General features: G+C 41.0%; 1 protein-coding gene across 1 annotated transcript in view; it reads right to left on the bottom strand.

The window, feature by feature from the left end:
- Positions 1 to 14,994, bottom strand: part of TTN (titin) — a 278,629-nt gene that overhangs the window by 182,546 nt on the left and 81,089 nt on the right. The window contains exons 55-84 of the mRNA XM_036318697.1: positions 14,681 to 14,962; positions 14,307 to 14,585; positions 13,921 to 14,199; positions 13,541 to 13,819; positions 13,121 to 13,408; positions 12,718 to 12,996; positions 12,274 to 12,555; positions 11,895 to 12,173; positions 11,499 to 11,777; positions 11,108 to 11,386; positions 10,717 to 11,004; positions 10,192 to 10,470; positions 9,687 to 9,968; positions 8,348 to 8,626; positions 7,944 to 8,225; positions 6,900 to 7,178; positions 6,498 to 6,785; positions 6,064 to 6,342; positions 5,692 to 5,970; positions 5,306 to 5,584; positions 4,898 to 5,185; positions 4,484 to 4,771; positions 3,681 to 3,962; positions 3,146 to 3,424; positions 2,742 to 3,023; positions 2,314 to 2,592; positions 1,938 to 2,225; positions 884 to 1,162; positions 512 to 790; positions 132 to 410 (exon numbers count right to left, since the gene is read on the bottom strand). Coding sequence (XP_036174590.1) covers positions 132 to 410; positions 512 to 790; positions 884 to 1,162; positions 1,938 to 2,225; positions 2,314 to 2,592; positions 2,742 to 3,023; positions 3,146 to 3,424; positions 3,681 to 3,962; positions 4,484 to 4,771; positions 4,898 to 5,185; positions 5,306 to 5,584; positions 5,692 to 5,970; positions 6,064 to 6,342; positions 6,498 to 6,785; positions 6,900 to 7,178; positions 7,944 to 8,225; positions 8,348 to 8,626; positions 9,687 to 9,968; positions 10,192 to 10,470; positions 10,717 to 11,004; positions 11,108 to 11,386; positions 11,499 to 11,777; positions 11,895 to 12,173; positions 12,274 to 12,555; positions 12,718 to 12,996; positions 13,121 to 13,408; positions 13,541 to 13,819; positions 13,921 to 14,199; positions 14,307 to 14,585; positions 14,681 to 14,962 — 8,442 coding nt within the window. The remainder of the gene's footprint in view (positions 1 to 131; positions 411 to 511; positions 791 to 883; positions 1,163 to 1,937; positions 2,226 to 2,313; positions 2,593 to 2,741; positions 3,024 to 3,145; positions 3,425 to 3,680; positions 3,963 to 4,483; positions 4,772 to 4,897; positions 5,186 to 5,305; positions 5,585 to 5,691; positions 5,971 to 6,063; positions 6,343 to 6,497; positions 6,786 to 6,899; positions 7,179 to 7,943; positions 8,226 to 8,347; positions 8,627 to 9,686; positions 9,969 to 10,191; positions 10,471 to 10,716; positions 11,005 to 11,107; positions 11,387 to 11,498; positions 11,778 to 11,894; positions 12,174 to 12,273; positions 12,556 to 12,717; positions 12,997 to 13,120; positions 13,409 to 13,540; positions 13,820 to 13,920; positions 14,200 to 14,306; positions 14,586 to 14,680; positions 14,963 to 14,994) is intronic.

Genomic DNA, 14,994 nt, shown 5'->3' with positions numbered 1-14,994 from the left:
AAGTACAGATAGACCTTATTTACAAGACAGAGTATATCTACAACATATTTCAGTCCATCAAAATTTTGACGTTTTTAAGAAAATGGATTTGTCAGCACACAGCAAGACTTGTTAAGCAAAACCATCATCACCTTTGATAACAAGCACGGCTGAAGAAGCAACTGCCCCCACACTGTTTTCTGCCTTGCATGTGTACTCTCCCACGTCACTGTGGTCCACCTTGTTGATTACTAAGGAGGCAATGTTATTTTTGAATTGCATTTTGTATGCAGGAGCAGATCGCAGCTTTGTGTGTTCTTTATACCAAGAAATTCTAATTTCTGGGGTTCCATCCACTTTACACTGCAAAGTTGTAGGTTCTCCAATGGCTGCTTCCACGTGTTCCAGAGGTTCAATAAAATAAGGTGGTTCTAAGGTACAAAGAGTGGTAGTCAATCACTCATGCTAACTAACAGAGGATTTTTAAGAGGAAGAAAAGAGAGCAATTAAAAAGAGGTAACTGTCAACACACCTAAGACAGACACCAGAGCTTCACAAATATCTTGACCGGCCTCATTTTCTATCAGGCAACTGTATTGTGCATAATCCTCTACCGTGCTGTCGAGAATTTCCAGTATGGTAGATTTTTCTGTCATAGTAACACTGCAATTCGGAGACTGTGCGAGAGGAGACTCATTCTTCATCCAGCTCACTGAGATGGGAGGCGTGCCGGTATATGTGGCCTCAAGAACTATGGGACTTCCTGTCTCAACACTGAAATCAGCCAATCTCTTCACAAAGGTGGCTGGCTCTATAAGGAGAAAATATGAGGGTAAAATTGACGTCTTCAAATGAAGACTTAGGAAAAATTTAAAAGATACACGAATTGGAGTGCAGAGCAAACCTTTCACAAAAAGATGTGTGGTACAGGAAGCACTGCCAGCATCATTAGTAACGAGGCAAGAATAGTCCCCACTCTGCAATGGCTCCACCTCAAACAACTCCAGTTCCGTGACAGAATCTTCCAGAGAGATGGTGCAGGATTCCCCTGATACTAGTTCCCTGCTGCCTTTAAACCATTTGACCTTGAAAGGAGGGGTGCCTCTAATGACACTGGTGAATGTGACACTCATTCCAGGTAAAACTTCCACGGAATCCGGGGTTTGTTCAAAAGATGGTGGTTCTAGATACCCCAGGGGGAGGGGAAGATCAAGAGGAAAAGAGAAATCCAAGTGTGAGAGGTGCTTTTGCTATTTGAAGAAAAGGGAGCCAATTAGCGTTTTGGGGAATTTATCCGAAGAAACCCAAAATACTAATTCAAAAGAAAATATGCATCCTATGTTCACTGCAACATTATTTCCAATAGCCAAGATTTGGAAGCAGCCTAAGTGTCCATCAGCAGGTGAGTGGATAAAAAAGCTGTGGCACATTTACACAATGGAATACTACTCTACCATAAAAAGGAAGACAATTTTACCCTTTGTAACAGCATGGATACAATGCATGGATACAAAGCATGGATGGACCTGGAGAACATTTTGCTAAAATGTTTCAGAGAGAGACAGGTACAATATGATTTCACTCATATATGGAATTTGATGAACAAACTGAACTACCAAGCAAAATGGAGACAGACTCATAGAGGGAAGACAGACAGCTATGGTGGTGGTGGTGGTGGTGAGATGGTCAGGGGGAATGAGCAAAAAAGAAAGCAAAAAGAGAGAAAACTCAGGGACTCAGACAACAGTGTGGTGACTGTAGGGGGAGGGGATGGATGGAGGTGCAAGAGGGAATAGAGGGGATAAATGGTGATGCAAAACATAAAATAAAATAATAATTTTAAGAAAAGAGAGCCAAGACTAATAAATGAAGATGAAATAAAGAAATCCCATGCAAGGCAGGCACCGAGTCACGTGGAAGAGACTTAAGAAGCGGCAGCCTGATCCTTGCACACTGACCTTGCACAGTCAGGACTGCCGAGCACTCCTCAGAACCAGCCACGTTGGCAGCCACACACGTGTATGTGCCTGCGTCGGAAGGCTCCAGCAAGCTCAGATTCAAAGTACAGACATTTTCCGAAAAGCTGGGCTGGCATTTAGGCCCACTAACGATCTCATTTCCATCCTGAAACCAGCCAACAGAGATTGGGGCCGAGCCAGAGACTCGGCACTCCAAAACCACTGAGGCCCCCAGGGTGGCGTTCGTGTCTTTCAGCTTGCGGATGAAGGAAGGAGGCACAACTCGATCTATGTGGAGAAGGGCAGTTTTCTGTTTAAAGAGAAGCTTTATTTTCCAGGAAAAGCTATATAACCATAAATACCTCCTATGACTTACCGGAAATGTGAACAGACACAGTGCAGTTACTTTTACCAACACTGTTTTTCACTTCAAAGCTGTATAACCCCCTGTCACTCATTTCTGCACAGGGGATCTTAAGTGAAGCCACTTTGTTGATGAACGTAATGTGATGTTTGCTGTCTGCAGATAATTCTCTTCCATCTTTGAACCACTTGGCTGAAAGTTCTGGTGATCCAGCCACTACACACTCTAGTGCAAAAGGATTTCCTGTAGTGACTGTCATGGGTTCTGGCTTCTCTACGATTCTGGCTGGTTCTAAAAGATGAAGTATAATTACATTGAAAATAAACTCACCGTACAAACTACACATATAATCAATATTGGGGAAGAGTAATATTTGTAGAAAATGATCATGGGTCAATTAACCTGATTTTCCCCTTCTCAGGCTATACTTTGTTACTAACCTAGTACAGTCAAGACGGCGGAACATTCTTTCATTCCAGCATCATTTTTGATTTGGCACACATATTTTCCGGCATGAGATGCTTCTGGGCTACGAAGTTGTAGGGTTGCGATGTTATCAACGAATGAAATCCTCGTGTTTTCACTCTCTCTGATGACTTCACCTCTATCTTTCAGCCAGACAACAGAAATGGGCTGGAAGCCTTCCACTACAGCCTGTAACTCAACAGCATCCCCAACAAGGGTTGAGGTGTCACTCAGCTTTTTCACAAATCGTGGAGGTTCTAATGAAAGAAATTTGTGGTTTAGGGGAAAAAAAAGTGAGAATCACACCCATATAAATTATTGGTCAAGCAAGAAAAGATGAAAGGAGGAGACATACATGTTTGTGTCCATATATACAAACCTCTGAACTTGACAGTGCAGACGCACGTGTCACTTCCCACCTCGTTAGTAGCTTTGCAGTGATATTCTCCTACATCAGAGGCTTCAAGATTAAGGATATGGAGACTTGTGTCAAAATTTTTTGAAGTAATTTTAAATTTCTTGCTGCTTCGAACTTGCTTCCGGTCTTTAACCCATATCACTTCAAATGGGGGTGTTCCCGAAATTTCACATTGTAAGATGACATCAGAACCTTTAAGGGCTCCTACTGGAGCAGGCTTCTGGGTGAAAACAGGAGGTGCTACCGGGGGGGGAAAAAGATGAACAATAAAAACATTTGAGTACTAAAAAGGAAAAACAAATTAGAATCTACAATCATTAAGAATGACTGGTGTGACCATATAACCATATGCTAACTTAAGAAATGACAATTCATTAAAAACTAGTTTAAGAACTGCAAGCAAATACTCGTAACTAGCCTTGCTACTTCGGAGTTCATAACATTCCTGAGCAGGAATGGAAATCAGATGGGAGGAAAGAAGCTCAGTGTGTCTAACCTTTCACGGTCAGCGCTGTGCTGCAGCTGGCGTCTCCCACACCGTTATGAGCTTCACAGATATAGTCTCCGCTGTCCTCAGCACTGGCCTCATTGATGGTGAGCAACGCCACGGAATTAACGAAGGACATGCTGTATTTCCAACTCTCGTGAAGCTCACTGTCGTTTCGGAACCACAGAACTTTGATTTCTGGGGAACCACTTATTTTACATTCCAGTTGGATGGATTCTCCCTGCTTTGCAACTTTTGAAGCTTCTAATTTCTTAACAAACTTTGGAGGTTCTAGTAAATCAAAGGAAAAAAAAATAACAGGTTTGTAGTTGAAGACCCTGTAAGTGCGTATTTAAACTGGTTTAGTAAGAATATCCTTCCTGAGAATTTTGTGGTGAAATAAGTTGCATTTTCTATATTTTTAAAGAGAATTAAATTGGTAAGTTTATTTTGTAGTTTGAATTTATAAGTTAAAACATACAAGTTAACGTATTATAGAAATGCTTGACTAAAGTTTAGTAATGATAAATCAGAATGCTATGGAACAGGAAAGAACGGAAAAAGAGAATGGATGGTTGAAACAACATTTAACAAATATCAATTAAACAACACTTATTGGTATGGGTTACACTTACCAATACACTAACTTAAAGAACAATATAAAGAGAAAACAGAAATTTGATTAATGTTACCTCCAACACAAATATACAAATTGTGACATGATCCAGTTTATCCCCAAAATTTAAAAACTAAAGAAACTTTTACACAAACAGGGGAAAGAACAAACATTGGTAAATGCCACATAATGATACCTTTTACACTGAGTTGAGCTGAGCACATGTCTTTGCCAACATCATTGGTTGCTTGGCAAGTATACTGACCGGAATCGCCTTTGCCTACTTTAAGAATTCTCAAATGGGGAGTGTTTCCCACACATGTGATCGTATAATTTCCTCCAGGACGGATCTCCTTGTTATCTTTTGACCAAGTGATTCGCATTGGTTGAGCGCCAGTAACATGACACTCAAAGTCAGCACTTTCCCCAGCAATAACATCTATAGATACAGGCTTGATGTCAAAGAAGGGAGATTTCTTAGGTTCTAGAAGATGAGGAGAAAAGGCAAAATGTGTTTGTTTGTTTTTTGCTTTTGTCATTGGCCATTTCTACTTTGACAATGAGCAAATGGTAACGGTTTGTAAAGAGAAAGATTGACATAAGAACAAACCTCTTGCTGTCAGTCTAGCACTAGAAGATGCTGTTCCAAGTGGATTGGAAGCTGAGCAAGAGTACTGGCCAGAGTGACTCAAGTCAGTCTGCAAAATTTTCAAAGTTGCCACATTATCTACAAAGGATGTCTGTAGATTTTCATCGTCTCGCAAAAGTACCCCATCTCTATACCAGCTCACTTGGATGGGTGCAGAGCCATTTAATCGACAAGTGAGTGTAACTGGTAACCCAACAGTTTGTTCAATGTCCTTTAATTGCCTTGCAAAGGAAGGTGGGAGTTGACGCTCTGTAGGAAGACAAGTGATACTTGAGGCATTAGTTGATGAAATGAAAATTCCCTTATAAAGATAAAAGAGTTAAGATAAGGAAAACAGACATTTGTTAATTTCTAAAATAACATCATCACCTTGAATTCTGAAGACAGTCTGAGAAGAAGCAGTTCCTATGCTATTTTCTGCCTTACATGTGTACTCTCCACTGTCATTGAGATTCACTTTATTAAAAACAAGTGTGGCCACATTGTTTGTAAAATAGGTCCTATATTCAGGAGTTGGCCGTAACTTGGTGTCTCCCTTGTACCAAGACACTGTAATTTCTGGTGTCCCAGCAACTTGGCACTGGAAAGACACCGAATCTCCAACGGATGCCTCCAGAGGTTCCAGTTCCGTAACAAAATAAGGTGGTTCTAAAGAAGAAAGGCTCACATTAGCAACTGGAATGAAAGAAAACCAAACAAACCATCCTTCCTGTTAGAAGAATGCTGATCAGTGAAGACAGAATAAGACAACACACCTAATGTAGACACCAGAGCTTTGCAAACATCCCTTCCTGCCTCATTTTCAATCTCGCAGGAATACTCTCCTGCGTCTCCTTTTGTGCTATTCAGAATTTCCAGGATGCAAGTCTTCTCTGTTGTGACTACGTTGCATTTTTCAGATGGGGTTATGGGAACACCACCCTTTTTCCATGTAACTGAAATGGGAAGTGTTCCAGTGTAGGTGCTCTCCAGAATGATGGACTTTCCTGGTTCTACAGAGTGATCGCTTAATTTCTTCACAAATGCAGCAGGTTCTGGTGAGTGACAAAGCACAGCAGTTAAACACAGTAAAAATACAAAGATATCAGTGTACAGAAAACAGGAAGAACAAATGCACTTGAGCAAACCTTTAACAAAAAGACGAGTGGTGCAGGATGTTTGGCCAGCACCGTTAGAAACCACACAGGTGTATTCCCCACTCTGAGATAGGTCGACATTAAATAATTCCAGTTCCGCTACAGTGTCTTCAAAATAGATGTTGCACCTGTCTCCTTTCACCAGTTCTCTGGCACCTCTGAACCAGCCAACCTTGAATGGAGGGGTTCCTCTGATAACACTTGTGAAGGTGACATTTTTGCCTGGTAGTACTTCCAAAGGTTCAGGTTCCTTCACAAAAGAGGGTGATTCTACATAGACATGGAGGACAATGAAAAGATCCTGTAAGCTTCTAACTTAAGTGCAATTCTGAATTAAAAAAGAAGAGCACTTTCAAATGTGTGTCAACCTATATGTGCACCCAAAGAGGAATTTGTAAGAAAGGGTTTGAGTGTCTAACACTGACCTTGTACAGTCAACACTGCACGACATTCGTCAGACCCAGCGACATTAGCAGCCACACATGTGTAATTGCCCATATCTGACATGTCCAGAGAATTCAGCTGCAATGTGCAGACATTATCTGAAAATGTGGTTTGGTACTTCGCTCCACTGACAATCTTAGTTTTCTCATGGAACCAGGCAACAGAGATAGGCGATGATCCGGCTACTTTGCATTCCAAGATGCAAGAAGTCCCCAGCACCCCACCAGTATCTTTCAGTCTCCGTGTGAAAGAGGGAGGAACCATTCGGTCTGTGTGAGGAAAGGCAAGAGATGCGTCATGATTTGGAAGAATAGAAGACTCTTGAGAGAAGAAAATTTGAAAGGAATTTGCATGAGCAATGGGAGGAGTACATCGGCACTAACCTGAGACATCTACCACAGCTGTGCAGCTGCTTTTTCCAACGTTATTTTGAACCTGGAAAGTATATGTGCCTGCATCTTGCCTTTCAACGGAGAGAATCTTTAAGGAAGAGACTTTGTTGTAGAAGCTAAATTTGTGTTTTTGGCTGCTGGTCAACAGCTTTCCATCCTTGTACCATTCCACTGAGAGTTCAGGAGTGCCAGCCACCTTACACTCCAGAGTGCATGTTTCCCCTACAGTCACTGTCATGGGTCCTGCCTTCTCAACAATGACTGCAGGCTCTGAAATAAAATTCAACAGTCATCTGTCAAGGTCTGGTAGAGGTATCTCTACTATCTTGATGTCTACTTTCAGATTCACTAAGATTGTTTATTCCAATGAGATGCTTATGTGAGGCCTTTCTCTCTAGATTCAAAATGTGATTTCACACTGTCATGAGTTATTATTGTAGGAGGTATTATTAAGAAATACGTTTGTGCACTAGTTGATTTCCAAAACAATTCAGATAATGTAGATTAGAATATGTACATTGATTTGCACTTGACATTGAAAGCAAAGGCTACATGTTATTTTTGATTACTTGGTATTTTTGCTCTACTTTCAGGTACAAAAGACAGATTTTTGGAAGTTGTCATTCAAACAATTAAAAATTGAAATTTAACATGCCCAATGATGAAAGTGGCAGGTTTTTCTATCACTTTGATCTTTGCTGTTCTTGCCAGCTTTAACAACTAGTACTTGGGAAACAAAATGTCATGCTGGGCTTATAATTTTTTTTTACAGGTAACTAAAGATAGTCATGATTACATCTGCTAATCCAGCAAGAAATGTAGTATGTAAACACTAAAACAGATGGCTATATTTTGTTAAAATCACAGAGTTTTGGAAGATTTATTAGATTCCCTAAACCTTTCAAATAGATGAGGGTGGATAATATAGCTCTAGGAGAAATTCTGAGAAGGAGATTCTACCAGTAACTCTTAGTAACTCTCTCAGCATTTGACACCCCTTTCTATCAGGGGATTATTGTACCATATTGTACCAACCTAGAACAGTCAGTGTGGCCATGTTCTCCCTCATTCCACCATCATTCTTGATTTGGCAGATATACTTCCCAGCATTAGCTGGTTCTGCTTTTGCAAACTGTAGAGTTGCAACATTTTCCACAAATGTAATTCTGATGTTTTCACTTTCTCTAATCACTTCTTCCTTCTCTTTAAGCCACTGGACAGAAATAGGCTGGATGCCTTCTATAGATGCTTGTAATTCAGCAGGCTCCCCAGCTACAACAGTGAGGCTGTTCAGTTTGGAAACAAATCTTGGTGGTTCTGAACATGGAAAGATGGATGGAGATTGTTCAAAAGGTGTCCAGATAATGGAACAGAGAAAAAAAAAAATAAGCATTTTGCACATTCCTGCCATTTCTGCCACAAGCAGGAAATATGCTTACCTTTTAATTTTACAGTACAAATGCAAGTGTCGCTTCCCACTTCATTCTGTGCTTTGCAGTGGTATTCACCAATGTCTGAAGTTTCGACATTGAGAATGTGAATACTTGCATGGAAGTTTTTGGATGCAATCTTGTATTTCTTGCTACTTCGGAGTTGCCGCTTGTCTTTGTACCACACCACCTCAAATGGTGGTGTTCCTGAGAGTTCACACTCAAGACTAACTTCAGTATTTTTAAGGGTTTCTACTACAGGAGGGAAGCTGCTAAAGACAGGTGGTTCTGTAAAAAACAAGAGTTTCTTATGAATTGGGCTATTTAATTTCATAGAATATTTTTATTTCTTTGTTTTTAAATTGGAAGAGTCAAGATACTATAATGGGGAAGTGGTGTCAAGTGCTACTGCTTGTAGTGAGGATAACAGCTTCAGAGTGGCCATTAGCCTTTATAAAATCACTCAACTTCATTGGCAGAGAACCTAACTGTCCTTACTAAGCAGTTCAACACTCTGTCTACTCCATCTTACTTATTTATCTTGGACTATAAAGGTTGATGTGCAAGTTGTAAAAATCTAATCAAAAGAGAAAAACACAACCAAACGAAGCCAAAACCCCAATTATATTCATTAATATGATTTGCATGAAGTATGGAATCCTGACTTCAGGAATAAATTTTTGTATACGATCTACAACTGAGAGACTCGGAAGTCATCACAACATTTGTGATCTGAATCTTTTGCTTCAAAAAATGGTTACTGCGTTAACCATAACATAAAAAAATGTGGACTTTGTGACAAAAATATTGGAAAATGGCAATAGAAAATACTAGTATTATTTGCATCAATGTATAGTGATATAATTTTATAAAAATATGAACTGATTCTTGAGAGAAAAGAATATATAATTGTTCTGTTTTAAATATAAGGTTAAAACCTATATTGCTTGCATCTTGTATGCCAGTAGAAAATATTCCTTGTTATTAATTATAAATATTATACTGAGGATAATATATTTACAAATTGATTAAAGGCAAAATTAATTTTAAAATGCCTACTTTGGTGTTTTTGCATGTTTTTGAAACATCAAATTTGAACTCCTTGGCTAATGTGTTGCGATTATCAGAATTATGGCATTGAAAAACCAAAAAATATCTCAGAATGATTGGCTGCATGTAAGTAAATCTTAAGAAGAAATAACATTTAAAAAGGGAAATAATACCAGTTTGGGAAAATATTCTATGAGCTCAAATGGAAGCTAAAGTGACGGTAAAGGAATAAAGAGCTATGATACCCAGGGGTGAAGAAGGTAAGTTTCAGGTAATGAACAGAAGGAAGAGACTCTACCTTTTACTATAACCTTGGTACTGCAGCTTGTGCTGCCAGCAGGATTCTGAGCCTCACAAATGAAATCCCCACCATCCTCAGTACCAAGATTGTTCATCTGTATGACGGCCACTGAGTCAATGAAAGTCATCCTGTATTTATCACTGGCTGGGAGTTCATGTTCATTTCTGTACCACACAACTCTGATTTCTGGGGATCCAGTGATCTTGCATTCAAGTCGTGCTGAGTCACCTGCTTTCACTATTTTGGATGCTTCTAATTTTTTTACAAACTTTGGTGGTTCTAGAGAGTGAAAGAAAGAGGAGATTATGAGGGAACAGATACAAATAACAAAAGTTCAACCAGGTAGTATGTTGAAAAGAGCAAAACACATGACCAATGCCTGGCAGATACAGTGTACTGTGTTAGAAAGAAAGGTACTCTCTTGAATGGGTAGATGCACTGTGACAGATCACAGAAAGGACCACAGGTTAGACAGAAACATAAAACAATCAAACCTGCACACCTGTCACAAGCAACATTGTAGTACAAGAGTCGCTACCAACATCATTGGTAACTTGGCAAGTATATTGTCCTGTCTTGGAAGCATCCACTGAGTAGAGATTTAAGAAGCTAGTTGACCCTTCTAAGCCAATGAAGCATTTAGGTCCAGGGGCAAGTTCCACATCATCCTTAAACCACTTTATTTTGAATGGTGGTGTTCCTTTTAGAACTGCTTTAAATTCCACTGCAGAATCAGGTATGGCTTGTTGGCGCCCAGGTTTCACTAGGAAGCTTGGTGGTTCTACAGGTTATTAAGAGAAACATATTAAATTAAACCCCTTTAGTTCAATTATTTTGACAGTTTTATGGACATATAAGAAAACCTTATTGAAAAGAGGTAATGACTGAGTATTTCTTGAACTCAATACATACATATCTAAAGAAACAGAATTATTGAGACTCTTAGCTCTAAAGGACACAAGGTAAGAGTGATACACTTTGAAAGCAATTACAAAGAAGAATCAAGAAGAGGTAAAGAAATCCCAACCTTTCACAGTTAAGATGCCACTGCATGCATCATCCCCTGCGACATTTGAGACCTTGCACGTGTAATTCGCAGTGTCTTCTAATTCCAGGTTGTAAACTTCCAGGGCCACGGTGTTCTCGTGACAGACAAGTCTGTATTTTGCACTTGTAGATATTTCTTTACCATCCTTAAACCACTGAGCACTAATGGGAAGTGAGCCAGAAACCTTGCACTCCATATGAATAGAAGAGCCCAGAACCTTATCCATTTTGGTTAATTTTTTGGTGAACGATGGAGGGATATTTTGATCTGTCCAATGCAAACAGCAAAAACACATTCATTAATATGCTGCCAGTTGTTTACAAAGGACATAATATAAATAACAGAAGCTGACTGGGGCCAAGGTACCAACCTAGCACATTCAGGTAGGCATCACAGCTACTGCTTCCAAAGTCATTTTCCACCTTGAAAGTATACTGACCACTGTCTTGCTTCATTACCGACTGAATCCTAAAACTGGCCACGTTATTTTCAAAACTCATCGTAAAATATCTACTGGGCACAATTTGCTTCCCATCTTTAAGCCATTTCACTTTGAGTTCTGGTGTTCCAGCCACAACACACTCCAAGGTCACTGGGTCTTTCTCAGTGACATCAACGGATTTAGCCTTCTCTAGGATTTGAGCAGGCTCTGTAGCAAGAATTAAAACATGGATGAGTTGCACTGACAATTCCACCAGAGATAGGGCATGATTATGAAAGGGTCTCCACAGACTAACTCCCAAAGGGAATAGCTTACAAACCTTGTACTAAAAGGAAAGCATAACACCTCTCAACTCCTGACTCATTCTTGGCTTGACACGTGTACCTCCCGCTGTGCCCGTTATCCACAGCTCTGATCTGAAGCGTGGCCACGTTATTCACAAAGGAAATATGAACGTTATCATCTTCGTCAAGGATCTGATCATCCTTCAGCCAGGTTATGGAAATGGGAGGAGAGCCTGCCACGGTGCTCTGAAAAGTGGCAGAACTTTTCAAAACAGTAGTGATGCTTTCTATCTTCTTCGTGAACGATGGTGGTTCTGTGAGTAGACAGTGTGAAAAGAAGAGGCATGTTTGAACTCCTACCCATCATCACAAAATTAAAGAGCCCTGCAGAATTCGTCTTGGGCAGCCTGCTTCTTGTGAGTGTAACTGACCTTTGAGGGAGACTCTAGCATTGCCAGAGCAGCTGCCGCCTTCATTGGACACAATGCACTGGTATTCCCCAGTGTCTGAGGGGTCGCACTTGGTTATGTGCAGATTAAACACCGACACTCTGTCAGTCAGGGTATACTTTTTGCTGCTTCGAATTTCCTTATTATTCTTCAGCCAAGTGACTTCAAACGGAGGTGTTCCCATAACTTCACACTCCAGCTCCACGTCACTATCTTTCACTACTTCCACGGGCCTCAACTCCCTGATAAAGGTGGGAGGTTCTAAAAGTTCAAAAGGAAGACAGAGACTAGCTTACTCAAGGGAAGACCCACAGCCTGGCCAGCAGCACAGCCAACATGGGAAACAGAGCCAGTAACGAACCTTTCACTTTTAATTCGATGCTGCAGCTTGCTGTGCCCGCATCGTTACGAGCTTCACAGACATAGGTCCCACTATTTTCTACCCTGGCTTCGGAAATTTGGAAAGTGGCCAAACCATCGATGAAGGAAATGCCATGTCTCTCAATGGCTGTTATTTCATTCCCATCCAGATACCAAGAAACTCTGATTTCAGGAGTGCCTGTTATTTGGCATTCAAATGTTGTAGACTGTCCATTCCTCAGTGCTAATACTGGGCTGGGCTTCTTAATGAATTGAGGAGGTTCTAAAGACGGAGGGTGGGGAAGGAAAGTGTGATGTTGAACATTTTTAAAAACAAAGGCCAATACACACAATTGATCTCTAAAGCCTCTACCCCACCCCCACCCCCCGCCCCCAACAAGAAAATCTAGACAGGCAAGAAAGTGAGAAGGTGGAGAGACCAGACCTTTTACAAAGAGAGTGGCTTTACTGGTTGCTATGCCAACATCGTTGCTTAGTTGACAAATGTAGGTCCCAGAGTGAGCGGCTTTGGCTGAAAAGAGCTCTAGCATGGTGGAGGTGTCATCCTTCCAGACCGAGCGAGCTGCTCCCGAGTGCAGCTCTTTGTTATCTTTAAACCACTTAATTGTCATGGGCGCAGTGCCACCCACAAGAGCCTTCAACTGAACCCTTGTGTTGGGATTGACATCTTGCGACTGTGGTTCTTCCACAAAGTAAGGGGGTTCTGAGGTGAAAGAAAGAGAAGCAAAAGAAGAAAGGAATATTTGTTTTAGAGCAGGGCAATACAGGTGAGAATCGAGAGATGAGACAGCAATAAGTTCCTGAAAGGTGGAGGTAAAGTTGCCGACCTTTGACTGTCAGATGGCCGCTGCACTGGTTGTGTCCTGCCTTGTTGGTGGCAGAACAAGTGTATGTCCCAGTATCGGTACTTTCCAGATGCCTGATTTCCAAGAAGGCAGTATTGTCATGAAAAGAGAATTTGTATTTTTCACTAGCTGAAATTTCCTGGTCATCTTTGAACCATTGGATACTTATGGGATGTGACCCAGACACTATACATTCTAAGTCAATAAAAGACCCTTTAATGCTGTCCATTTTCTTCAGCTTTTTAGTGAATGAGGGAGGTATGATAAGATCTATGTAATAAAAAAGCAAAAACATAAAAAAATTGTTAGGTCAATCCACCAATTTATATCTTCTCTAAAAATTGTAAGAGATGAAGGAGCATAGAAATGCCCAGTTCCTCCCCATAAAAAAGCAATACCAACCTAACACATTAATGCGAGCCTTGCAGCTGCTTCTCCCAACATCATTTTGAACCTCAAAAGTATATTCTCCGCTATCTGTCTTTTCTGTAGAAATAATCTTCAGTATAGAGACTGTGTCAGTGACACTGATTTTATATTTTTGGCCCAGGGTCAGTTCTTGGCCGTCTTTAAACCATTTGGCTGTAATCTCCTTAGTCCCTGAAAATTTAACCTGCAAAGTGGCTGGGTCTCCTTGGGTGACATCTATAGACACAGCCTCCTCGGTGATTGTTGCAGGTTCTGTAGAAAACAAAGGGATAGGTGTGGGCTGTGAATCGCTCTGCTGAAAGGCGCATATCTGCACTTTTCCCTAAAACCCATGGTTGACTCTCTGAACCAACCTTTTACTGAGAGTAATGCAGAACATCTTTGTATGCCTGCATCATTTTTGGCCTGACAGACATATTTCCCATCGTGCTTGACTTCGATGCCACTGAGGTACAGGCTGGCCACATTGTTCTCAAAGGTCATTCTTATATTATTGTCTTCGGTGATTTCATCGTTGTCTTTTAACCAAGTCACTGCGATTGGCAGGGAGCCTTTCAGCGTGGCCTGGAAGGCAGCGGTGCCTCCCCGAAGGGAGCTGGTGCTCTCGATCTTCTTTACAAAGGTTGGTGGTTCTATTAGAAGAATGAATCCTCAATCAATACTAGGTCTATAGAAAAACTGGCTTAAAAATGAGTTGACTCTGCAGGAGAGCTAGTCTGTCATTTGAACCAACACTAACCTCTGAGCGTCACCCTGGCACTGCAGGTGCTGCTGCCCACATCATTGCTCGCCCGACACTGGTATTCACCAGCATCCGCAGCTACAAACTTGAGGATCTGCAGGCTAACCATTTGGTCCTGAAGAAAGGTTTTATACTTTCTGCCACTCCGCAGAGTTGTGTTATCTTTGAACCAAGTGATCTCAAAGGGAGGGGTGCCTGCCACCTCGGCCAGCAACATGACATCATACTCCTTCAACACTTCAACTGGCTTAAATTCTTTGGTAAAGTAAGGTGACTCTATAGTGGGAAAGGAATTATTTTGAGTTAATGGCGGAGGAATCTGTGCTATGGACCACAATTTTGGTAACATAAGGGTCAAGGTGAACACAAACCTTTGACTATTAAAATGCTACCACAGTGGTCATTGCCAGCCTCGTTTTGAGCCTCACACATATATTCACCGCTGTCTTCGACGGCAACATCTGTAAGTCTTAGAACTGCAGTGGACTCCACAAAAGACATTTTGTGTCTGCTGCTGTCCTTAATTTCTCTATCGTTTACAAACCATGTTATTTTAATTGGAGGGGTACCAGTGACTTTGCAGACTAGCTGGGTGGCATCTCCTTTCTTTAAAAGCTGTGATGGCTCTAATTTTTCAACAAATGTGGCAGGTTCTACGGAAGGAAAGAAGTTATTAAGAAACGTG

This window comes from Myotis myotis, unplaced genomic scaffold (genome assembly GCF_014108235.1).
Source record: "Myotis myotis isolate mMyoMyo1 unplaced genomic scaffold, mMyoMyo1.p scaffold_m19_p_8, whole genome shotgun sequence".
NCBI lineage: Eukaryota > Metazoa > Chordata > Mammalia > Chiroptera > Vespertilionidae > Myotis > Myotis myotis.
Note: the sequence above shows the minus strand (reverse complement) of the source record. Positions and strands in the feature narration are given on the sequence as shown.